We start from the raw sequence: 26,520 nt of genomic DNA on the forward strand, positions 1-26,520 counted from the left end.
CTTTAGAAATCCCCCCCATGGTGAAAAAAAGGAAACACAAAAGCGAAACCAGAAAAATAGTTCCTCTTTTATGCACTGGATGACGCTAGCTCTCCGAAACCACTCTGGGCGCGGTAAAATATGAAATTGATGACGAGCTATTGATGGGTAAAGCTGTGGACAGGAAAGTGTTAAGGTTTTAACGTTCATGAGACGAGTGCAAACCAAAAGAAAGCCCTGCGATTACAAGGTAGGATGTGGTATAGTGCATTGACAATTGTATGTTTCTTCTCTCCTGAACGATGGTCCAGGTGGCTGGTGTCTCTGATCCTGCTTATAGACTTGTACGAGAAGGCGTCGGTGGCATCCAAGAGGAGAGCACCTCTGCTTCAGGTTGGCACCCTCAGTACTTCTTGGTTGCTGCCATGTACTGCATGTATTACAGGTACATGCGTTACAGACCTTCACATTTCACTGTCATGTCAACACATGCTTGTTAATGTTTTATTTGTTTAGATTCAGTCCCGTTACTTCTAAAACGCTTTTGAGCTTTCTCGAGTCGGTAGGTCATCTAGATGAAATTTGAACTTGCCACGAACACAGGGAATTAAAAATATCCGGTGATAACATTCATAGAACTTGTGTATTGGTGGAGCGTGGCTTGAGCTACCATTATACAACTAATTAATCTCCAAGCAAGCACACATGTGCATGCAACTTAAAACTTTGTATAAATGAACCACTGTTAACAAGAAGTATTGCAACTCAGCTGAAACATGTTTAACATTGCTTTCTTATCTACGCTGCAATTGTACCATTTGACCATAATCTCGACATCTTGGAATGAAGAAAACTTGTATTGTAGAGCTTGTAGTTGTTTCAAGTGCATGAATTAATTCTGAGCTTCTGTTCTGTATATGTTTTACCTGGCCTTGGCAGTGCCTCGCTAACTTTTAGTTGTGAAAATACATTGCTCAGTCGCTTGTGAGCTTAGACTTGCTCTGTTCGACCGTAGACTTGTTCTGTTCCATTTTGTAGGCTAGCAAGGTTTTCTTTGTCCTAGCCTAGCACTAAGTGCATTGGAAATGGACTGAAGGCTGCTTACTACAGTCTTGTAGGGGATGACATAGAGAAGAACTGTACCTGCTTGGTGGGTTTGATGTGAAGTTAAAACCATTTTTACTTTCTCTTATATTTCTGTTCATGTCTGGATCCTAGTTCACTGGCAGGTGTGAACTACAGCTACTAGATCCATCATGTGTGTTCGTGTAATTTCAGTTGACTGTTTGGCGCTCATACAGGGATTAAAAGCAGCACTGCAGTTTTTCTTCTATTTGATACTTTCTTTTCAGTCCGCTTAGTATGGTTGATCATTTCTTGTGCGTCATCATTTGCAGCTGCCAAAACGACAGTGGAAGTGGTTCGACGATCGGACGGGTCGGTGGAACGCCTACACGGCTCTCAACAACAAAGCCATCGACGATGCGTACTGTGCCGTTGAACCCAGCGTCCACTTCACAGCTGGCCGTCGCAAGTACACGGTGCAGTTTTCAACGATGGTGCAGATCAATGAAGAAACTGGCAACTGGCGCCCTGTCATGCTTGCCTGGGATGGCAAGCCGTCCGCAGCAACAAGTGCGCCGGCGGGTGGTTCGTCGGCCACCGCAAGCGATGCCGGTGCTGGAACAAGTGCCAGCACTGGAGCTGCTGCCACTGCACCATCCAGTGCACCGCCCGCCACCACGCCTGCAGCCACCACGCCTGCAGCCACCACACCTGCCACCACCACGCCTGCAGCCACCACACCTGCCACCACCACGCCTGCAGCCACCACGCCTGCCACCACCACACCTGCAGCCACCACGCCTGCCACCACCACCCTTGCAGCTACCACCCTTGCAGGCACCACCCCTGCAGGCACCATGGCGTCTGCTTCTGTGCCAACACTGTCATCTGCTTCTGCAGACGCAGCGGGTGCAGTGGCTACTGCAGGAGCCGACTCTGGAAATGCATCGGCATCATCGACAACGCCCGTGACACCGACAACAGTGAAGGGCTTGAGTCCACACCAGTGCTCGACATTGATCAGGTTAGTAGGGCTGCTTGGGCCTTGACATTCTGCGTGCATCTTCGGACTTTCGCCTCATCTTGCAGGTTTGTGGCAGCCATGAAAATATTTTAACCTTTGAATACCAATGGCCAAGCAGAAGTGGCCTGTGCCAGGCCTGTTTGCAGCTGGTGTGACCTAGTGCCCTTACTAACTTGTTCTGTATGAGTTCCTTGATGAAAGCACCTGTTGAGCCTGCATGGGGGCATAGGCATTTTGATGCGGGCTGTATGTACATTCATCCAGCTGTCTGTAAAAGGCTAGGCTGATCTCATCTAGAAACAAGCCAACTGTTTCATAATGTTCCTTAGTTGGATTTCAGGCGGGGCTGCACCTGCAGCTGTACTCACCAAGGACGCTGAACAATGAAATCACACAAAAGCAAATTGGGATTCGAATTGTGTTGTGTAATTAATAGGGGCATGCAAATATTTGAAACTTTCAGATAACAAATCAAGCAGCGTCCCATTATATTGTCTTTGAAACGAGTAGTCACTATTAGTAAATAGAAATATTTTTAGAATAGTTTTGCAATATTTTAAAATCTCAATTTTGGCCATTCAAATGTGAGATTGGAGCAAAAGTACGATAATTTTCATCCCTGCGGGCATATCCTACATATTAGACTTGAGAACTTTCATTTTGCAACGGGCTACATAGTAGAATAGGCTTTGTTACAGGGATGTTTTGCACTCTCTGAGAAGCCCTGTATATGCAAACAAACTGCTTAATCGTTACTAATGCTCCATTCAATTATTCTGTTACAGTGCTTGATAATGAGCAGTGTAATGACAGAAAATTGCTAAGCTTATGAGCACTAGGATGTTAATACTGTTTCACATTAATTGCAAAAATGGCTGCTTATTATTCGAAAACTGCTTGAAGGATATGCAATATTTGATTCAGTCTGATAAATTGCTGTTCGCACACCCCTAGAAATTAGTTCCCATGCGCAAAGTGTGCTAGGGACAAGCGTAGGAAAATAGATGTTCCAGCATCAGTCGTGCTATGGATATGGTATGTTCTTTCCGATGATGAGTTATGTAAGAAATTTCCAAAACGCCTGTGGGTCTTGCATCAACACTTTATTGATGCAGATGATCTTGTTCTGATAACTGAAACATTTTGTGGTTTGAGGCATTGAGTCTACAATTATGCACTGAAACTAGGTCTAAGATGACAAATCTATGTAGGTAATCGTCATTCTCCTGGTATCCAAATGAGCACAGTGCCAGTGTTCCTTTTAGCAATTTTCGTTAGAAACTCTACGCTTTAATCTAGGCTAGAAAACAGTTGAGCACCGATGCCTAGCACTGCGTCTTCGTCTGTCCGCGCTCCAGCTAAGTTTCGTCCCGGATGTATGTTTGCAGGTCCTGTGTCGGCCTGCTCAGCATCCCCGTGGAGCCCGACACGCTGCATGGGGTGTTGCGGTTGTCTCTGCGGCTGACGCGGTGCCACGAGGCTGCGCAGGCATTTGCCGCCCTGGGGGGGCCTCGTCTGCTGCTGGGCCTCACCCAGGCATCGGCCTTCTCGGGATTTGCCTCGCTCGCCTCGCTGCTGGTGCGACACGTGGTCGAGGAGCCACCCACCCTGGCGCACGCCATGGACAAGGTAACGATTGCTTACAGCTGTGATGTGCCAGTCAGCGCAGAGCTGACTACCATTAGTTCCATTCAATTCGTGGACTAGTACCTGCGAGTTGTTGCTCGTGCTGAACCGACATGGCATCACCGGCATGATCCATGCACTTACCTCTCTGGCAAGTGCAGGGAATTTTGTGAACTGTCTTACACGAATGGTGCACTGTGCTGAACGAATGGCACAACAAATAGAGGAGCGCAGCATCTCCTGAACTAGTTCAGAAAGTGCAGGCTGTGAATCAGATATACCAAATACCCTGCAAGGCACAGAAGCTTGGGCATCAGATTTGGTAGTACTGCTTCAAACTATACAAGTCTGGCAGTAATGTACGATGTGGTCCAACGTTCAGAATAGCAGTTAGAGCGAGTTGGTCTGCTCATGTGCTCGCATTGATCCTTCTTTCGCTAAACCTTCATTCTTTTTTTCTTTCCGCACTTCAGTGCTTTGAGCTGCAAAATTCGCTCCATTGTTCAAGCCATGTTCAGCTGAGCGTGGGTTGTCCTACCTTCTAGCTAGCATTCTGGTGACCATTAGACTCGTACACTGTACTCGTGTCCCTCTAGATGAGCAGTTAACTAGCCGATATGAAATCGCAGCTTGTGCTTCTGAAAACTGTTTTCTCCACCCACTAAGTTGCGAGTTGCATCACTGTTGTTCGCATGCTAAGTTTCAGCACTTGTGTGGCCTGGGTATATTACAGATGGCAGATGGATATAACAAATTATTGTTTATATCGCACAGTTGTAACATCCCTTCCGGAATCCCACGCAAAAGTATAGCACTTTATTGCAGTCCACTTATAATGGTACCACATATAACTGTCAGTTATAACGATGAGTCGACTTAAAAGTGTCAACTTCTGCATTAGGGCTATGATAAAAAAGATACGTATATAACGACATGTTCTTCGTTGCATATCGGATATAGCGATAAGGATCTTGCCTTCTGGGTGACGTTTTCCATGCAGGAAAATTGTGACATTAGCATTGCTAAGTTCCCCTTAAACGAACAATGCCAAGAAGGTGTGAAAAGTTTGCCTACAGAAGTTTGAATATGCTGCCATTACCATACAGCGCGTCCCGCCCGCCTCCCAATTGTACAAGCCACAGAGAGCAGCGCAAGTTGCCGCCACAATATGGCACCAGCCACTTCACATCTGTTGCCCACGATTTTGCACCACATGTCCAGAAAAAAGAAGAGAGAAAAAAAAAAGCGAGAAGCGAAGTGGCGCCCACCCTTTCTATGCAGCGCAGAAGCAGCCCCAAAGCTGCGGACAGCGCAGTTAGTAAAAGATGGTGCCGACAGTGCGCTAAGGTGTGTTGCTTGAGAAGAAGCTGCAAATTTTGCATGACTCGGACTTGAGAGCTCGCATTGTTGATATGGATGATTCTTAAAACTGGGAGTGCTGCAATCGGGAAGGCTAGAATCAGTGGCCATATCAATCAACGGAAAAGACAGGCTTTGTGCGCCAGGGTAAAACTACCGATGGGTGAAACCAACATGGGGTGCGATCTTGTACGCATTCCAAAATAGAACGGAGGCGGTTCGTTCTTTACGTCATGAAATAGGCGGTATGTTCCGTTCCGTTTGTCGGATAGCAGACAACACGGAATGATTGACAGCAGATATCACGTCACAATTGACGTCATGGCGTTCGGCATGGTTCAAATTGACGAATCGTATTTGGCTCGGTGGAACGAACCGCCTCTGTTCTATTTTGGAACGCGTATAAGATCGCACCCATGGTTTGGGTCAGCAAGTGGCACAGACGTTCTGCACGTGTGCCTATCCATGCTTCTGCGTAGACAGTCTCGCGAGGCCTCGTAAGAACGTGCCATCGTTCACATGACCGTACATGCAAGCGACCATGCGTTGGTGGCCAACACCGAGTGAACATATTAGCCCAATATACATTCGCGGTGAGTTGGATTTCCTAGATTTGTCGCACCCATTGGCATGTTCTGAGCGTAGTAATTCGGCTAGCAGGCATTGGCATATAAAAGGTGCAATAAATATTAAATGCCCTTGTGATTGTTTGCACCACTGTGTTGTCATTCCTTTGTCCCAAGAGCACGGCTGAGAACCCCACACTCTTATGTGTTTTCATATTGTGATGTATTGGCTTGCGCTAACGAGCTGTCTGGTGCGACACATTCCAAACAGTGCAAACAGGCACACCTGCCTTGTTCATCAGGATATTGCGAGAGGCAGTGCATGGGTGACGCTTGTGTGCGATTCACAGCAGCCGCCGCAGACAGGCCTCCGTTCATGCAGTCCTTTGTTTCCATACAGACGACACGCGCTACTCTGGCGCCATATCGTAGCCATCGTTTGCTGCACATCCCCTCTTGCGCGGCACTAAGTTTTTCTTCTCGCGCTTTCGTTCCACCAACAACGCGGGGCAGTCGTGCCACCAGTGTCAGCAGCGACAACACCCAAGGAAGCGTCACATTGAGCCTTACTCGTAGCCACTTGCCATCACCCCTTGCAGGAGCAGTGATCTGTGTCACACACGTTGGTGCCGTGGTCTGAGCTCACTAGCAGATGCCGCAGATGAGTGTAGCCCTCCCCACATCATGGCACCCTGCCCCTTCCCCCCCCCCCCCCTCTTGGAAGCACAGATGAGATCGCCCACGGGGCTGCAGATGCCGTAGCCGCCGGCAACTCAGCGCATGCGCGGGCCGTCTCCTCTCCACTCCTCCGCTTTCTGCCTCCTCACTTTGTTTGATGACTGCGCACCGCATTCACTGTACATAAGCTGCTCGACTGCACATAAACGTAGCAGAGAATCCCGACTTATTGCTATGTTGACGTTTTACTATGGGCACCCCTTTGTGCATCTCTAAGTGAGCGAGAAGCCATTTGCTAGGGGCTGTTTAGGGCAGAAGCTGGATCAACAGCCAAACTGAATCTGCCGTGTGCCCACTCTTCTGCAGGTTGCACGCACCATGGCGACAGCGGGGGGCAGTCCTGTGAGCTCCAAGGAGCTGCACTATGTGCTGCGGGTGCTGGGTCCAGCCGCTTGCCGTGACCCGAAACTCTTCCAGGGAGTGGCCACCAACGTCCTGCGCATCTCCCTTTTGCCGATGTCCAAGAGAGGCGAGCACTTTTTATTTATTTTATTTCACCTTCCATCTCTTGCTGACGTCTTTGTCAGTGCTTACGAGTGCACACGTCGTGGTACTTCAGTGGCTGTGGAATTCCACTACTGAACACGGAGCGGTTTTGTACAGATTTTATTAGAGCTGCGATAACTACAAATGTGGACTTGCACATCTCGCACTCAACTTTTGCAGTTGCCCTTAAGGGCAACTCATGTATTCGGTATGCATCGTTCACAGTAGGCTGTGTCTGGAAGAGGCAATGCCTTTTTTACTCTTTTCCAGCTGAAGAGGAAGAGAGCCGGTACACGAGCAGCAACGCTGTGCAGATCCTCAAGTGCGTCGCGGCCAAGGGGCCAACGAGCCCGCCTCCCGTGGGTGACGTGGTTGCCCAGGTGATGAGCGACCTGCTCAATGTCCTGCCCACCCCGTTGCCCACACCACCGCCTCAAGAAGGTGGGTAGTCGCTGCCATCATCGTTGACTGAGCTATCTGCAATGGGACAAAAGGCCTTCTCTTCAGTGTTCTCCCGTAGACGTCCCGCACTCCTTGTGTCACATAGCTATGCCCCTTCTACACTATTTCTTCCTTATGTCACAGCTTTGCTTGCTTCTCTGCTTTCTTTAACTGCGCTGCCATTTCCTTGGTTTCTGCCCTGCCTATCAAAGGCGCCAGTTATGTGTTGCTTGCTGAGCGTTTGGCTGCTGGGGCCATGTTATGTAATGATCTTTCTTCAATTCTGCTCATTTCTTTGGCAGTGAGCAGGCAATGCAGATAATGAAGGCTTGCTATCAGCCTGGCCAATGATGAACGGCAGTAGGAACAGAAAACAAAAATCATTACACCAGCGCAGCCTGAAAGTCTACCCAGGAATCTACCCAACTTTTGTGAAAGTGCAGAGGTTTACAAAGCGCCAGCAACCAGCAATTATTCAGTAGAGTGCCTTGAGCAACACTTTGTAAGTGTAATAAACTTTTCTTTCTATTTGAGCAGCCTTTTGGTTTTAGTACTATGTAATTATTTTTTGTCGCATATATTTTAGCGCACTTGAGCCCTATGGTTAACTTGTGACGAGTCACACATATCTTCATGGTCCCTTAGAGTTCCTCTTACTGTAACTGTAATTTTGAAGTTCAACGATTGGCAGATGTGCACCTCTAGTTCTCCTTTGCCTGGCTCTTCGTTCTGCGTCTGGTTCTGTTTGAATCTTTTGAATGTTCAGTTGGCTGTAGTAGCTTGCCCGGTGCGATGGGCTTTCCTGCAGGTCAAGCAGATGTGGCATCTGACTCCAATGGGAGCCCGCCCTCGTCCTCCAATGGAGGGGTCGTAGGAGGGGCAGGTGGCACTGTGCCTGCTGACCTCGTGCGCGAGGGCAGTGGCGCCGACCTGCTGGACGAAGAGCCCGTACCCAACCTGGACCCGTCCGGGGGAGTGGAGGACAAGGGTGTGGGGCCTGCGGGGGGAAGCCGCCCTTTTGGCCCAGCCCCCAAGGAGGACAAGAGCCTGCCCCTGCTGCCCAAGTCTGCTGTATGCCGGCTTCTAGCCGAACTGGTGCGCTCGTATGCCCCGTGTGCCCGGATGGTCGCCGAGCATGTCTACTCTGCGGGCCAGACGGAGCTTGTGCCGGAGGTGAGTGGTCCATCCATCCTGTACCTGTTTGGTTGACAGTCTTTTGTGCAGTTCTAAAAAATGAAGCATCGCGGCAGTTTCATGAGAATACTAAAGAGGCTAGCTGATAAAGTGTTCCTTGATGCAGTACCAAGCAAGGTGAAGCAGTAGTGTCCATTCTCGTGCAGGAGATCAGCGCCCTGGGCTTCCTGCTGGACCACCTGCTGCCCCAGTGCCAGAAAGCGGGCGACAAGGATAGCCCCGCCTTGGCCAGAGTCCTAGTGGCAGCCTTAGCCTCGGCCAACCACTCTCCTGACACGCAGACCACCCTTGTCATCGAGGTGCTAACTTTTCGGCCTCTCCAATGTTGCAGACTTCCAACTACCATATTTAGTCTATTCTAACGCGCCCTCGATTGTAATGTGCACCCATTTGCCCTGACCTAAAGGAAGAAAGTTCTTGATAGTGCCGTGCCTCATTCTTTCATACAGAAATACAACTTCCTCTCTTCTGGAAAACGAAAGATTTACTCTCAATGCACTAGTTGCGATAAAAAAAAAAAAGTAGTTTCGCCCGAAAAGCAAAGCATCGACTCCGATGGCAAATTAGTAGATAGCTATACGAAGTGAGGATACTAGTTTTATCAGCCGTATACACTTTTAAACATACATTTACCAACTAAATTAACAAACATGGTGTCATGCACACTCAAGCAGACATTAACATGTCTCACTCAATGACCATGGAAACTCTTATCAAAATACTGGAGTGAGGAAGTGCGGTAGCAGGAGAGCGAGCGAATTGACCTTCACGCTGCCTCTTGCTTCAATTTGAACCAAGTGACAAGAACACATCGCGGTGCACATAGACGTGTAGACTCTGTCTCCATCGCAGATGGCTTTCAAGATAGGGGCCGCATGGTCATACGCAGCAGCCGCCGGAGTAGAATGGCTCTCCTTCTGTTTGCGCCAGTCCTGCACGCAAGTCTCGGGACAAACGCCTGTGATGCGGCCCAATTTCCGTCCGTCTCCGCACATGTGATCACTTCCTGTTAATTGCGGGATCACAATGTACTCGGCATGTCTTTGCAGTCGGCACAACCATGCTGATAGAGCAAGCACAGAAAACGGGAAGACAGACGGTAGACTAACCTAAGCACTTGTACTAAGGCATGTGGAGGGATCGACTTCTAGGCACAAAGCTCCAGCTGATTTACCATAAAAACAAATTCAATATAACAGCTTCATTGCTGCTGATGTTTTTTGTTGCGTTTGCATAGTCTACACAGCAATGAAATCATACATCCATGCATGCTCACGAAATAGCATTTTACAGGCACAGGTTTGAATGAAGCATACAAGACAAAGTCCCATGCTTGCAGCCAAACCTATCATTGTGGTAACTGAATCTTGGAGCAGGCAAATGAAGTTCGAGACACTGACAGCCCCCCCAGTCTACCATTTGCGCACTGTAACCAAACAAGGCAAGCGAGTACCGTATCTACTCGAATCTAATGTGCACTTTCTGATTAAGTGGGCCCAAAAATTGTGCACGTGTTAGAATCAAGTATGACCCTACATCTGCGTTACCATATCACCGACATTTCAAAATGCCTGCCTCATACGCGCTGAGCCTGGCTGGAATGACCAGTGCAAGTACCGTATTTATTCAAATCTAGGTCGTTAGATTTTTTTTTTTAATAATATGCCATACTCTAGGGTCTGCTTAGATTCGCAGGATTGCGCCAGTTTTCAATTGAAAAGGATAAATATGATGCATAGCGAGGGCCAGCTAGAAAAGCCAGTACCGCAGCCATTACTAGCCACACTAGTAGCCAACTGAAGTAATAAGTAAATGAACGACGTCTCCATTCTGACGTCTGTCATGTCGGCATACGGCATGGCATTATTGTAATGATACCAAACGCGTGATGCCACTGTAGTGCTGCTTTCAAACAAAAAGTTATTCTAGCCACAGAGGCATCGTCAAACGTTCATGCCAGGCAGGGCTTCAGCATCTATGAGAAAAGAGTTCATCGTTGGAGGGGGCAATGGGAGACGCTTGTTGCGTGTGCTGTGACAAGGAGATAACGGCAATATGGAAGATAGCGATGAGGCAAGCAGCAATGATGATGTAGAGCTTGGCATATTCATATTAAGTAAATGCCGTTTTCATTTTGTGAACACTGTTCTTACTTTTCTGTTCGGCCTACCTTCGAGGCAAGTTTTTCCTTTTTCTGGCTTCGCACCTTTGGGGGTCGGCTTAGAATCAAGGCCAGCCTAGATTTCATATAGATACTGTGCGTACAGCAGGAACAGCCAAGTACACAGGAGATATTGAGATGGGACACAGCTCTGCATGTACACCTGCTTGCCTCTGTCCTTTTATCTGTTTATGCTTTATATACGGTACCCACTACATGAAATGCGTCAATGTAGAACTAACTAGTGCGCATTTCCACCAATTTCCATTTTTTTCCGGTTTGCGTGAAACAGCTGTAATTCTTTCTTGCTCATTTAGGTCAGTGTTCATAGCACTTATAGTGACCAGATTCGTAGGACACTCTAAAATAAATGCACATATGGAGTGTTATACTTCAAGGTTTCCCTGTTGCTCATCATTCCTTGAGTATAATACTTGCAGTGTCCCACCAACCAGCCGAACAAGATGCCTTAGTGAAAGGCTCGGGTTGTTTTGAATGTTCAGAGAAAGAAAACATGCTATGTGACCTGCCAGCACGGTGACTATGTTGCCTCTTGCCTTCTGGCCGTTCTCGAGAGGGCCGGGGAGACTTGCCAGTTGCCAGTGCTGACACTAAAATTACTTGTTCGTTCTCCAGGTGAAGGCAGCCCTGCAGCGAGCACTCGCGCTACCCGAGACGGCGGAGAAGCATGCCCGCATCCAAGCGCTGACCGGTCTGGTCGGCACCATGATCGAGTCGTGTCCGCCTGCCCAGGCTGCCTCCTCTTTCCGGCAGCTTCATGCTAGCATGAACAACATGGTGAGCACCGCTGCCCTTTGCAACTGAGGTGGTCTGTCAAGCGGAATGGGTTTCCAGCCACTTGGTCAGCTGGACTTTCACCGGACTTTCACTGGGGCAGATTGGTAGTCCATGTCATTGCCCATCGCTGCATTGGGATTAAAAATTTTTCTTAATTTAGAGAGTTCTTCTTTAAGGGGCTCTGAATCACTTTATATCGATGTAGAGAAATGCATTTGAAGTTAACATAGACCATTTCAGAAATACTTTGCGACAAAAAGTACTTCAATGCGTTCAGTAGAAGCGCAGTTATTGGTAAAGATTGCCTGTGATCCCCTTCGGGGTGCTCCCGCTCCATCTTCAATGCCTTGCACTGCGAAGGCTGCGGTGGAGCAAGGTGTGCCTGCAACACCCGATGTATTGAACATCACCGTGGTACGCAGTTCAAATTTGATCTGGGGTGTTAATGTAGATGCCACTAGATCTGGTTTTGGCGCCTGCATTGCACTTGTTCTAGCACCCCGTGGTGGCCACAGTATCTACGCTATGTAGCAGGCCGCAGCTACATGCAACTGTAGTGTGTATGTACAGCATTCGCTTTGTGCACTACAGGGCTTGAGTGTACACTCGTGTACTAAAAAAAAAAATTCTACGCAGCAGCAATGGTGTTTGGTGCCCCGATGCCGTGCGCGCACATCAACGCAATTTTGCATGATGCGTACTTGCGCTTGCCGCTACTAGATTGCGAGAGCTGCGCATTGACCTCTGATGCAATGATACATCCGGGGATTCGGGATGTGCACAAGTCAAGGCTGCGCTGGCACCCTTTTGACGAAAATGTTCGGTCCCATGCAAGGGCGGCGTGTCTTCAAAATTGGGGGAAATGTTCGGCTCTTACAAGACTCTATGCGAGTCTATACTCCTCCCTTTTTCAATCACTTTTTGGCAATACAGTTTAACCTCGATATAACCAAGCCAGTAAAATCAGCAATTTGCTTTGTTATATCGAAATTTTGTTGAATTGAAATTCGACCTTTTATGTAGATTAGTATAGTCGCCGATCGATTTTTCTTACACGGATAGGGGCTGCAAAACTTTCCAAATTATCGGGCAACCGAAAAAAAGCAATTCACTTTGATGAATTCGGCAGTCGGCGACGAATGATGCGGTTTTATGCCACGTTGACGATATCTTCACATCGACAGTACTTTTGCACGCTCTCTGCCCCGCGACTGATAGCGTCGCCTGCACTGGGAGGACACTATCATGAAAAGCGCTGGCAAAGAGAGCGAATGATTGCTCTGCCTCTCGCTCCAATGGCTCACTGAAACTCCAGATTGCGCAACCTGCAATACCAAATGCACGTGAAGACAGCTTACACGATGCCACGCCGTCTCGGCATGGCTGCGCATGCGCTCAGCTGCGCTTGCAGCCATGTGCAGCCACAGCCGAGACGCACGCCAACTTGCCTCGCCCCCTCTCGGGCACTTGATTGCGTTGACACCAGCTCGCTCCCCTCCCCCTCTTTTCCTATGCTCGCGTGGGGAGGTGGCACTGGTGAAGCCACCATCTTTCTTGCTTCACCATTGCACTCTGCTTTCGCTCGCACCTAAAGCACACAGTGTGTGGGATGCGATGGGATCTTATATATTTGAACTTTATATGGAACATGACGCAGCTCCTCTCCAGCAGTCGCTCTTCTCCGGCGCAGCTCGCGAGTTTGCAAGCTGCTCCTTGTAATTCAATCATTTGATCACCTGCATCTGCGGAAGTTTCCATTAGAATTTTTAAAATTCCTTTTCGGTGGCAGTGAAATTTTGTTACATGGAAATTGCATGCGAACGCACTTTGTTATATTGAGGTTCTAAATACATGTGTTCTGTAGACAAGAGGTTATGAGAAGTTGAATACTTCGTTATGGCGAGAATTTCATAATATTGAAGTTTGTTATACAGTGGAACCCCGTTCATACGTTTTTCACCGGACCGAGGAAAAAAAATGTAACAGCCGGGAAAACGCAACAGCGAGGAAAGCTCCGAAAATGAATGAAAAAAGTGCAGCTTCAACTATAGACAATTTATTTCCACAGAGTGCGCTTAGAACTTAAAAAGTCTCGAATGGTGGCTTGCCGTTTCTTTCGCTCGCTAGAAATCGCCACACGTTTCTCAATAGCCTGGAAGGCCGCATTGCTGTCAGCGTCGCTGTGAGGTGCGGCGTACCTGCGGAGGAGGTCCAGAGCCGCGACGGCTTCTCCTAAGCTAGGATTTGGCAACTCCCTGGCATCATGTGGCTCGTGCTCCTCGTCACTGCGCCAGGCAACGGCAACGGACGAATGAATTTCCGCGGGAAATTTTGCCCTCTTTGGCGTAATCATGCTAACGTGTGTGGGGTCCTCTCACCTCCGTACTCTTGGGACAAAGGAACGAGAACACAGTAGTGCAAACAATCACAAGGGCATTTATTGCACCTTTCATAAATCAATGCCTGCTAGCCGAGTTGCTATCCACAAAACATGCCGATGGGCGCGCGACAAATCTAGAAGTCTGACTCACCGCGACCGAAAGCGACCGAATATGTTCGCCCCATGCTGGATCCCAACGCCTGGTCCTTCGCGTGTGTGGTCACGCGAATCGTGGCGCATTCCAAGGCGGCCACGCGAGGCGGTCTCGCAGAAGCATGGTCGCAGCGCGCGCGGAAATATCCGCGCCGTTCGCCGACCCGCCGGGGAAAGCCAGCCTGTCCTCCCCTGCGCCCCCAAGTAACCCTGCCGTGAGGCGGCGTTAGCAGCGCAACACTCGCGCCATCTCTCGCACTGCGCCCCAACCACACAACCGCCGCGGGCATCACGCAGGCCACGCGCCGAAGCCGGATTACAGGAGACGCGCCATGCGGGAAAAGCATATCAGGGGACGCGAGAGAGTCGCGCATCCCCACACGTGTAACGATTGTTTAGTATTGCTGCAGAGCGCGCGCGTCCGGGCAGCCCGGTTGCGCGCAGCGCTGCGTGGTTTCGCAAGAAATGTAAACAAGAGAGGAGAGCTGGCCCGATAGGCAGAGCAACGCCAACTTCCGACTTCTCTTTAGCTATAGCTTCCTGAAGAGTGACGCCAGGGCCTCTCCCGAGTTTCCTTCCTCCGCGAGTCGACCCGCCCAACAAACCATGCGGTGACCGTAATCACAGTGATGATAGTGAGAGCATTTTTCACGAGTGGCCACCTAGTGGCGGCCTCTCGAACTGGCGTGCGGCTTCTTGCAGCCAGTTCCATAGCCAAGCCCTGTCAAACTCGTCAAAAGCAAATAAAAAAAATGGTGGTTGGAGCGCGTTGCCTACTTTAGCCCAGGCGGGTTCGGGTTGCGACGCATCATGCGGGAACGTTTTCACAGCTACTACGTCACAGCGGGGTTCCTTATGCATTGGATCCTACGGAAGCTATGCCGGGACCGGATGAAAGCGACGTAGCAGCCGGGAAAACACAGCAGTGAGGAACGTAACAGCGGGGTTCTACTGCATTGAGGTTTAACTGTATATATTAGAACTGCTTCAGTTACAGTTTGGCTTGACATTGTGTTTTGACTTCCTGCTCTGTCAGGTGCGGGTGTTGCTACGCCGAGGCCTGGTGACAGACCTGGCACGCATTCCGCACAACCTGGATCTCTCCTCACCGCACATGGCTGCCACAGTCAACTCGGCCCTGAAACCCCTGGAGACCCTGTCTCGCATAGTCAACCTGCCCTCACAGGCGGCCCCCGGAAGTGGGCACCCCAGAGGTGGGCGAAAGGGGACGGGCTCTTCGCAGAGCGGAGGGGCAGGGCCAGGCGGCGCCGGTGGACCTGGGGGCGCAGCGGGCAGTTCCTCCCGCACACCGCTTCTTTTGGCCTCTCACGACGAGGGAAGGGAGGACGAGGAGGAAGTGCACGCACGGGTTGGCGACGAGGAGCACCGAGAGGGCGACGACGGGCCACCGCCTCTTGACCGTGAGTTGTCTTGGAGTCGGTGGCACATTGGTATGACATCTGGCAGCAAAATCTTCGAACCTCGAATTGAATTGACGTATCCTTAAGTCCATAAGGTGTACTTATAATGCATGAAGTAGTTATTCTGTGGAAGGCATTGCACATCCAGGAAAGCTGCACTGCAAATCGTTCACAGTGAGGCTTTTATGGCCGCGCTTTGAAGGAAATTCAACAGTGCTAATATGGTATTTCTAGCGTAGATGGCCTAGGCACTGCTGTTTTAGGCATTACGTCTTGTCCTTTTGCGCTATTTGATATGCTACCACATGCACCTACCAGCCCACTTTAACACACATGACCGTCCTATTCGTGTAGCACAGCTCATTGCTTGCCAAGTATGAAATGGAGTACAGGAGACAACGCAGTGGATGCAGTATGGCATGCATGTTTGGAATATAGTGTGCTGCACAGATGCACACACATGCAGTGTGCTTCTAAGGAGAGTGGGACAGGCCTGCACATGTTTTCACACGGTAGAAGCACACATGCACTTATTGAAAGGGTGATGAAACAAAGCAATGGTGTGCTGGAATACGAGTTGCATAATGACAACAGCAATGCTTACTTAGGACAGTCTCACTGCCAGCTGTAAAACTTGCCAAGGGAAGGGAGAGGAGGCTGGCATCTGTCATTGTGTCATGCCTGTGCTGTGTGGGTGCACTACATGAAGGAGGGAGCTGTACTGCACAGTAAATGCTTAGCTGGTACGTACAGTCAGCCACAGAAGTTTATTGAACACAGGTTTTTCAGGACAAGTGTGAATTTCTGATTTGTTATGGCTAATTGGATCTGTTCTTGTTTAGCAGGTTGCTGAGTACGTCGCAAAAGCTAATGCAAACTGAAACTTTTAAGTCATGACTATGTTCTCAGTTTTTGCCTGAGTTCTGTTTGTTTTCTGCAAATTTCATGTCGTGTAAACTTTTGTGGCTGACTCCACATGTTAAAAAACTCCCCCAAAACTTCTTGTCTCTGCAGGCTGTTTCGTGAAGTCGTGAATGTGGTGGTGAACTAGAACTTCCCCTTTCCCACCCCCATTATTTTTTATTTTTTTTTGCAGCTGTTGGGGGTCGAAATGCCGAGATGAGTTCTTCGGAGGCCACAAATGCCTATGGAGATGTTACAGTAGACGACAACACTGACAGCGAATGTGAGTTGTGCTTGGAGACTATTGTTTTTAGATTTTCTCTTGCTCTGCCATTTTCAGTCCACCTTGTCATTTTGAGGCCAGGCTAACTGACGAAACATTCAAACTTTCTAATGGAACGGAGGCAACTATGTCAAGACAGGGAGAATAAGTGGATTTGTGGAGCCTTATTTTTTTTTAGTCACAGCCATGCAAAGAAACAATGAGACCCGAGAAAGCACAGGGGAAACTAACCGTTGTTTTTAATTACGTACACTAATTTAAAGGAATATGAAATTGGACAAAAATATAACTTGCTTCAGGCGAGAGCCGACCCCACATCTTTCAATTCCATGTGCTGTGCTTTACCAGATCAGCGACAGTGGCAGCTGTCCAATTTCTTCGGCTTACTGTGCGTATGTGTGTGTATGTGCAAGATTAGGGGTGTGCAAATATTCGAAAATTTCGAATCTTTACGAATGTTTTTTACTATTCGTGTTTAACTCGAAAACTAGATTTGAAAATTTTTGAATATTAGATTGGATACGCATATTCGAAACAAATCGAATATATTGCAGTCTGTGCTGGAGCAAATCTAGTTCTTAACGTTTATTTCCATCTAATCTAAGAAAGTGTGCCTGTTGTTGTGGTGAATTTTGCAATAATTTCATGCTGCTAGCGAAATCTTCCCGTAAAACGGGCTTAGCCGCTGGATGTCCAAGCTGTGCAGGAAAGCCAGCCTCTCAGTTGCAAAGCGCACGGGTTTGCGGACCGCGAGGGTGCACTCTTTTGCAGGTTCCACCCCCAATCCTGAGCTTATTGCTTGACAGCAAATGCGATGTGACAACTGGTACAGGTCAAATGCCTGTGAGTTAACGGAAAATTTGTGCAGTATAATAAGGCACAGGTTGGTGACAACAGATAACTAGCAGAAATTATCAAGTTTTCCAAAGCTAACATGAGCCAAATATATGATCTTTTAGTATGATGGCTTAAAAGTTAAATTTTTTTTACCAATGACAATGTAATTGCAATATTCCAACATCTTAAAATAAACCAACTTGGTAATAAATGCATGTGCATGTCATTATTCAGTATTCGATTCAATATTCGATAAGTATTTGTATTCAGCTCATATTAGAAGATTTTGATATTCGCACAGCCCTAAAGATTAGCCTTGCGAGTGTTAGCCAGTTCCGCTTTTGGCCATGGTGGTTGAAGGCAGCCCTCTACCCTATTTTTACATATAATTTAAATGTAACATATCAATTTCCTTTATGCCCTCTCTGGCTTCATTGTCCAATTTTTTATAGGTGAATCCAAGTGGGTTGGGCTATAAATGAGCGAGAAAAGCAGAAAATGCAAACTAAGTCCACCGGAACGTTGCAGTCGGCGGTAGTGGAACTATTGCGACACATAAAAAAAAGTGCAAGAACCGTTTCATTATACAGTAAAACCTCGTCAATTTGACCCTCGTTAATTTGGAAAATAGGGTAATTCGGACTCGTCCTCTGGTCCCCGCAGACGTATGCAATATTCAATGCAATGAAGCTCGTTAATTCTGACATGTTTGACGGTGCATTGGTTATTTTGGACAACTCGGAGCCCGGAGAGCATGGAACACCGCGATTGTGCCACACAAAACAGCAAAAATGGTTCTAGCATCCAACTGATAGGAAACGATGAAGCCTGCATCGCCATAGTCATCAGTGGAAATCGTACGTGAACGACAGCGAATTTTCATCATCGTCATCGGCCTATTTTTATGTCCACTGCAGGAAGGAGGCCTCTCCATGCGGTCTCCAATTACCCCGGTCTTGCACTAGCCGACTCCAATTTCCACCGGCAAATTTCCCAGTTTCATCACCCCACCTAGTTTTCTGCCATCCTCAACTGTGCTTCCCTTCTCTTGGCACCCATTCTGTAACTTTAATAGTCCCCCGGTTACTCACCGTACGGACTACATGGCCTGCCTAGCTGCATTTTTAGCTCCTAATGTCTATTATAGTGCGGGCTATCCCCGTTTGCCTTCTGGTCCACACCGTTCTCTTCTTGTCTCTTAACGTTACGCCTAACATTTTTCGTTCCATCACCTTTTCCGCAGTCCTTGTTCTCAAGCTTCTTTGTATAGAAGCATTTTTTATTTTACCGCTGCGCATAAAACTGCATTAGCCATGTGCCACCATCCGTGGTCCCGCCGATAGTCACCACAGTTTCATCCATAGTGCTTGCAGCAAACAGTAATTTCGTTTTGAACTGGTGTGCGCCAGCCACATGCCTTCGGAACTCAAAAGAGTTGCGCTGCGAAGGAATTTGCGACGCCTTTGCCGTTTCCAGAGCCAATCAGTCGCAAGATGACGAAAATTGCACCTTCTGCGCTGCTTTTGTGCAAAATAGAAATAGGATTTGCTCATTCATTTACTAAATAAAAGCATGTTGATGTAGCAAGCAATTGTTTGTTTTCTTGATACCCTTGATAATTTGACATTTGGTTAATTAGAAAATTTCTTTTGTCTGTCCCATGAAATTTGAATTAATGAGGTTTTACTGTAGCATAATGATGCAATTTAATGCACATGAACTAAATGTGGCATGTTGTACTGGTATCTGCTTCGAACCTGTAAATTGAGAATTCACATGTACCGGAAAACATAGGTTCAAGCAGCATTCTTTGTGGGCTCATGTTTTCGGCCATACCTAAACAGAGGTGGCGTGTGATCAAGTTTTCTTGGCTCTGTTGTGATAATTTTCAACCTTGTGAACGTGTTCATTCTTCGTGCAGCCCATGCCGTCCCCGAGGAAGCAGTTGTCGTCTGCAGTGACAGCGGCACTGTTCTGGTGAGCAGCCTTTCTGATGCCATCATGATTTTACGTCTTTCCTGCACTGAATAGTGGGTGGACACATAACAAAGCTTTAGTATTGTGCTACAACAAACGCCATTACAATCGTAGTGCTGTCCCCCCCCCCCCCCCCAACTTCCAGCATTGAGACATGCTAGCTAATCAGCATTGTGCATACACCTGGTGGGGGTGGCACAGATTAGCTAGCATGCAGTAAGGATAAGCAGATGGTCGAGGCAATAACAATTTCGTTCCTTTCTTGTTCATTGTTCAAGGCTGGCCCATCCATGTAATTGCAACGGCTGTTTTTAGGCCTCTATGCAGCCATTTTACATGTACCTGTGGTCAGTGGCAGCACCAACGACTAAAGACCATTTCTTGATGCTCTTTGGCCATCCCTGGCCCTTGCACCATAAAAGCTCACAAATAACCATTAGTGTAAACGGAGCGCTGCTCAAGATATTGACAGAATAGCATTGTAAGAGAATTGTTACATTACTCCAGCCATGATTTTAGTGTGCGTTCAAGGCTGGATGTTGGTGCATCTTTGTGTCTGTTTGTCCTGCAGAATGCCGTTCTTTGGACTCTTGACTGACATGCTCCTTCATGTGTGCTTTGCAGAATGAGGCTGATGGTGTGGACCTGGTGGGCATTGTGGATGCCCTGCTGGACAGGGACCCCGAAAATGCACCCGTCCTTGGTGAATATGAGAGCACCTTGCTCTGGCATCTTGTTCTTCCCCTCCCTCACTGCTTGGCTCCCACCTCTGCTTTTACTGAATTGTTCAGCTGCTTGCCAAAACGCTTGTTTGATCTTGCTCTTCATTCCATGTGCTTGTGTGAGGGTCCCACAGCCAGAAAGAACACCGTGCACTTGACAAGTTTGCATTGTTAAGGGAGAAACTGAAGACATTTGTCAACTTGATTGGGGAAGAAAAACTTCGTTGTCTAAAGTTTTGCGCCATCTGTCTGGAGTTTTTGACTATGGCTTGTCATGGCACGTTTTTCGTTTTGTTCACGACAGATGGAGACAGACTTAGCTTGCCGAACTCATCTTTGTCGTACGGTAGGCTTTCGCTAATTTGACTCCAGTTAATTTGTTTTAAGTTAGATTCCTACTTAAGATGCTGGCCAGTGCTCATACATTCCTATGGGCCCAAATTTCTGTTTTGATCTCAAAATTGGCCTTCACCAAACAATTCGAACTTGGTTAGTCAGCTTCGCTGCAATTCTGCTGTGTTATGTGGTTGAAGCACACAAAGAATAGAAAGGGGCCAGTGTAAGTGAAGAAAACTTTTCTACGTTTTGGGAAAGCTAGCAAAAGGGAAGCAAATGTCGAACAAAGGTCTATATAATAACTCTAAAGGCCTGTTAGTAAACTTATTACGCATCTCAGTGCTCGTACTGTGACCGGAGGCGTCGCATATGCATTTGTAAATTAAGGAACGCGTGTTATGTCCTGCAACGTGCACTTTCCCTGGTTGGCATGCTTCACCAGATAACTGGCTGTATCATGGCAAAGCTAACTTTACAAGCGAATACTGCCAAGTGGAAGTACTGAAACTGTCTTCACGATATATACCGAACTTGATAGCTTCGTTACCGTCCATTGCACATGTTGGCATTGATTCAAGTCGCGTAGGTTTATTTGGTTTGGGGGGCGTAAAACATTGATGCAAACGCTTGTGGCTCTCAAAAGCTTGTGGTTCTCACCCAAGTGATGTGGTATATCTCTCTTGCTGTGAGGCTTCTTGTGTGGCTTCCTGTACACTTGTGGCATTGCTTATTGTTCCATTGCCCTTTCTCTGCCTGGCCTGTTGCCTTGTCCTTTGTGTGTCTACACCGCGTACCGTCATCATATTTGTGCATAATTGTCTCCCATTGTCCCAGCATTCTTTTGCCAGGCTGTCATGCACGCTGGTCGCGTGTTTTTGCTTTCTCTGGTGCCAGTGGCTCTTTCTGTCATCACTCTTTGGATGTGCTCCTTCGTTTAACTTTAATTTGATTGAATAGTGCCGAATAATAATTTGAAATAGTCAAACTTGGTATCAAATTCAAGTACTGGATTTCGTACAGTATTACATGCAATTGCGTCGTTATACGTAGACTACCACATATACTGCAGTGAGGGAGGGCTACACTTGCTAACTTGGCTGAAAAATGGAGTGAAAAAAATCTGCTGTGTGCCACCTGTGAGACCCTTGCTGGTACGTACGATTTGTTTGCCAGCGCCATGTGCCATAGTTTCTTTGTGGTGGTCACTTTCACAGTGGCATAGCACGATTGCCTGCAATGGAAACGCTTAACCACATACGAAGCTTTTCTAAGGCAATGGATGACACTGAGGACTACTGTCGCTTTGAAGATGTTGATGAAGCCATGTCCTAGTGGCAATGACATTGTTACGACTGAAGAATGGGAACAAGTGCTCCTGCAGACATACACCAAATAGTGTGTTGTTATAATGGCAAAAAAAAGGACTTCTTTTCTTTTTCTGTATGTGGACTGAAAATTGAATTGCAAATGGTCTATCTGTGCATTGGCGGCACCCTACCAAAAAAAAAGTGTGATCTTTGCACGAGTATATGGACTTGTTCCTTGATGAGACACGCTGAGTAATCGCAGTTGGACTCACCGTGTAGGGATACCAAATTAATTTGAGGCCATGCCAGACTCTTGAGGCCTAAGTCATTTGTGAGTGTGGTTGCACAAACTGAAGTACATACAGGCGAGTGTATTCACCCACACCTGCACCGCGCTCTGATGCTGAACAGGAAGCCTTCCGTAGGATAGCCCGGTGGTGAGCAACAGTTGTGCCGAGATGAGAGCGCATTCGATCTGCACACGCCTGCGTACTGCAACCAAGGAGGCTGAAGCAACTTAATGTTAGACGGGAGTTATGCACGATGTGAGGTGGGGCTAGCATGATAGTGCTAGCACTCCATCCCCATCTCTCGTAGCTGCATAACTAAAGCACTGGCTCCCACCACTGTGTGTGTCATGCAGGGAAGCCGAACCCCAGGAGAGCGAGTCTTACGAGAAGTGAGATATTAGTACAGGAAGATTCGAGGGTCCTCGCTGTTGAGCTGCATGGCCTGTTAGCATATGAATAATTTTTGAAAATTGGATATTCACATTCTGCGAACAAAAGCATTTGTACTGTGCATGTTGCTTTTTCTGTTCCACTTGCCCTCTTGCAAGACTGAGACCTTCTTAAATGAAAGGATCAGCTATAGGGGCTGGATGTTAAGGTTTTGGGAAATACTCGCAGTCTGGCCTGCAGTGAACTGTAGCTGACAGGATGGGTTTGTTTGCAGAATATGCCGCCAGAATTTGCCATTCAAGGTTGATATCACACTTGAAGTTGTCTTTGAACAGTTTCATTGCAATGGTGTGAAGTAAATGCTTAAAGGTAAGCCAGCCTAGAAAATGGCTGCATTAAATGCTCGGGACATCTTGCCAGCAAACCTGTATGCACTGGGATCGTTAAACAGTATGAAGCATCCTCTGCCCGTTTGTTATCTGGTTGAAATATTTTGAAATAACAACTAGGTGCTAGGGGTGTGTGAATATCAATTTTCAATTACGAATAGAGTACAAATACTTATTTAAATATCGAATAATGATGTGCACATGCATTTATTAGCAAGTTGGGTTAATTTATTATGTTGGAACATTGTAATTGCATTGTAAAAGTTCAAAAACAACTAGACTAGAAAGCCATTAAACATAGCGTATTTTGGCTTATGTTAACTTGGAAAATTTAGTAATTCCCACTGTCCTCACCAGCCTGTGCCTTATTATACTGCATCCAATGCCCGTAAGCTCAGAGGCATTTGACCCTGTCTGTGCCAGTCGTCACTCATCGCATTTGGTGTCAAGCAAGAAGCGTAGAACTAGGGGTGGTGCTTAAAAGAAAAATAAAAAAATGTGCACCCTCGCTGTTGGCAAACCTGGCTCTTGCTACAGAGAGGCTAACTTTCCCGCAACTTTTAGACGTTTAGTGGCTAAGTGTGCTTTACAGACGAAATTTCACTAGCGGCATGAAATTGTCACAAAATTCAGCACAATATCACCCCAGTAGTCCCAGATCAGAAACAAATGCGAACAACCGTGTTTGCTCCCGCACAGCTAGCAATACATTAGATTTGGTTCAAATTTTGTATCCAACGGAATATTTGAACGTTTTCAAATATCTGCTTTTTTATAGAATACAAATATTTAAAATATTCGATACTATTCGCTTTTTAAATATTTGCACGCACCTAAGGAATACTCGTTATTACAGTGAAGTGTCGCTCTATGCGATGTCCAGTGGTGTCAGTTTAGCATAGTATCCTTTAGTTTATCTAATTTTTGGCAGCTTTAGATGCAAAGATGCACTTTGCATCAAGCAATAAGGCATTTTTAAAGCTTATGTTGTGTGAAACATTTTTTACCAAATTTTTTACGGATTCACAAAATTAAGTGGATAAAATGAAGTTTGCAAGAATATGCTGCTAGCCTGGTAATGCGGCATGAAGCCAAAAGTATCCCCAAAAGTGGGTGATCCAGAATGCATGAAAGGGAAAATTGTCATCCAGCCTACTGTAGCATGAAGCTACAAAGGAAACCCATGAGTATTTCAGGAAGCTTTGCAGCTGAAATAAAAAATGTCCTAATGTGGAGATCGAACCTGGCATCAACACTTTTGTAGGTTCGTGTAACAGTGAAATGGATGACCATTTCTCATACCATGAACCGTCCTCCACCCTGCGGGCTTCCACAGTACAGATTTGCCATATCCAGAATGCATCATTGCTGTGCATTCGCCGCTCATGGCAGAACAGGCACACAAGTTGCTCACTTGTATCATTTTCATTGCAAGAACCAAAAACACCCCCGCACAGCACTAGCGTTTTCACTGGCTGCATGCAACCGTGAATGTCGATTCCTGTCCTGGTGTTAGTTTGTGGTGAATTGTTGCAATGACCAACGTCTGCTGCTTGTGAATGTTAGTGTCAGGTCTGTAATGGCAGGGCTTATGTTCCTCGTTCTTGTTCCTCATTTCTTGTACCTCATTTCTTGTCTTGTGCTGTTCTGTCTTAGCACAAAGCCATCTGCTTGTTTGCACCATGTAGACTTAACTGAAGTCGGAGTGTCCCACTGTGTTATTGCATTGAATGTGGCAGCTTGATTTGTTTGAATGATCAAGTTGGGATGACGGTCATTGTCTAGCTTATTTTCTTTAAATGCTGAACGCTTTGTCGTGTTCAATGAAAGCCCTCTATTCACACGCCACGGCCACTTTTGCTAAGTAGCGCCAACCGTTGATATGAGTCGCCATTACCTAATTTGTCACTCAAACCAGATCTGCGTCCATGATTTCTGTTCTCTAAATTTGTATTTTTCATTTCTGTTGCCCTCCCACTATTCTATGCTGCAGTAACAGAAAGCAGAAGGTGTCTCTCCTGCTCAGAACCAAAAGCTGAGATGCAAGTTCCGCTTGACATAATAGATTGATGGGAACGGCGAGAGATGAAGCTAGGTTGGCGGTACTTCGCCTGGCCAGCGGAAGCATCAGTAGAAGGGCTTTAGTGTTCAGGAGTGTCACTTGAGGTTTTGGAATTATACAGCAAGTTTAGGAATGGATCATTCCTGTGTGGTGGTTTTGGGACCTCTGACAGTGCCACGCTAGGGCTGTCCTTAACGTTGAGGCCATGCTACTTTATATTCAACAGTGCAGTTCATGTGTAGCAAGCGTAGATGAAGCAGCATCATTGGCTCTGAGAGACTGCAACCAAATACAGTTTATGGAAAGATAACATGCCTAAAACAATTTGGTGATGTGAACATGTTTGTTTCAAGCTATTTAGATCAGGCAGTTTCAAATTTGTGAAATAAGCAATGACCAATCATACAAACAGTGGGCATTGTCGGATTTCGCTAAAGTGAAGTTCTCGAGAGCCGCTAGCGTGTGTACACTCCCGTGGAAGGCTTTCTCTTGTCTGGCTGCTCTGGAGGTCTTGCGTGTTGGTTTCCTGTCAGGTTATCAGTTGTGCAGTGTGCCTTTTGCCCTCACCTTGTCATTGCCTTGGGTGCACATCCTTCGCTTGCACCCGTTCTGAGCAAGCCGAGTGTCGTTCATGCGAAGAGTCGTGTCAACAGCGAGGTGTCCGGTTTCCAGAGAGTGGCCTGACGGGCCGGGGCGAGCTAGCGCTCAGAGTTGAGGCACAAGAGGAACACGACTCGCAGATGATCTCGCAGCGTGATAGTGAGTGTCCCAACTGCTTGTCGTCACCTTGTCCTTTTGTCTGTGGCATTCCTTTATTTGCCTTCCTTTGTTCCTTGCTTCACTCCCGTTCTGTCCTGTCCTTTTGTTTTGCCGCTTCTGCTGTTCATCTCCCGTCTAATGAAGCATTGCTTTTTCTGCTTTGCTGCCCTTTGCAAGTAGTGCTTCATTCTCCTCATTTATTTTATGTGTGGCCTAACACACCTTGTCATCTTTCAGTGTGTGTGTGTGTGTGTGTGTGTGTGTGTGTGTGTGTGTGTGTGTGTGTGTGTGTGTGTGTGTGTGTGTGTGTGTGTTTGTGTGTGTGTGTGTGCGTGTGTGTGTGCGCGCGCACGCTTATGTAGCTATGTGTACACACAAGTCGTCTTTATAAAGCCTGGACCCTGATCACATCAAACACCTGCAGGTAGCTACTAAAAATATTCAGTTTGAAACACTACTGTAAAAGCTTGTTAATATGTACCCGCATAAATAATTTAAGTTTAATTATAGTCGCGATGAACATCTGCCGTGTCGCCATTGAACCTAATGTATTGGCTGACTGCTTAAGCCGTAGGCGCCTAATGCATACCAAACGGTTAGTGCGTATACAGTAGAACCTTGTTGATACGTTCCCGTTACGTACGTTTTCCCAGTGCCAACGTTCGCAATCAAGAACACAAAGAATTGCCTAGTAGAGTTACGCTCATTTTTTACCAGTTCATACGCTCCCGGAAAACATTATTTTTTGGCACTAGCGTTCAGTATGTTGCCAAACTGCAATCGTATAAGTTTTCTGGCCGCTAGATCCCATGTAAAAAAAGAAATGCACGCATTTCCGATCGAAAACAAGATATCAGATCAAGAACAGTGTATA

General features: G+C 47.0%; 1 protein-coding gene across 10 annotated transcripts in view; it reads left to right on the top strand.

Moving 5' to 3' along the window:
• Positions 1 to 26,520, top strand: part of HUWE1 (HECT, UBA and WWE domain containing E3 ubiquitin protein ligase 1) — a 179,190-nt gene that overhangs the window by 92,862 nt on the left and 59,808 nt on the right. For 9 of the 10 annotated variants that reach the window (XM_075668491.1, XM_075668500.1, XM_075668495.1 and 6 more), the window contains 13 exons: positions 291 to 372; positions 1,377 to 2,068; positions 3,457 to 3,697; positions 6,664 to 6,826; positions 7,114 to 7,284; positions 8,093 to 8,457; positions 8,625 to 8,777; positions 11,276 to 11,437; positions 15,007 to 15,391; positions 16,488 to 16,577; positions 19,336 to 19,391; positions 20,016 to 20,094; positions 25,560 to 25,646. In XM_075668491.1, coding sequence (XP_075524606.1) covers positions 291 to 372; positions 1,377 to 2,068; positions 3,457 to 3,697; positions 6,664 to 6,826; positions 7,114 to 7,284; positions 8,093 to 8,457; positions 8,625 to 8,777; positions 11,276 to 11,437; positions 15,007 to 15,391; positions 16,488 to 16,577; positions 19,336 to 19,391; positions 20,016 to 20,094; positions 25,560 to 25,646 — 2,726 coding nt within the window. The remainder of the gene's footprint in view (positions 1 to 290; positions 373 to 1,376; positions 2,069 to 3,456; positions 3,698 to 6,663; positions 6,827 to 7,113; positions 7,285 to 8,092; positions 8,458 to 8,624; positions 8,778 to 11,275; positions 11,438 to 15,006; positions 15,392 to 16,487; positions 16,578 to 19,335; positions 19,392 to 20,015; positions 20,095 to 25,559; positions 25,647 to 26,520) is intronic. The other variant, XM_075668499.1, reaches the window with a different exon arrangement.

This window comes from Dermacentor variabilis, chromosome 9 (assembly GCF_050947875.1).
Source record: "Dermacentor variabilis isolate Ectoservices chromosome 9, ASM5094787v1, whole genome shotgun sequence".
NCBI classification, from domain to species: Eukaryota; Metazoa; Arthropoda; class Arachnida; order Ixodida; family Ixodidae; genus Dermacentor; species Dermacentor variabilis.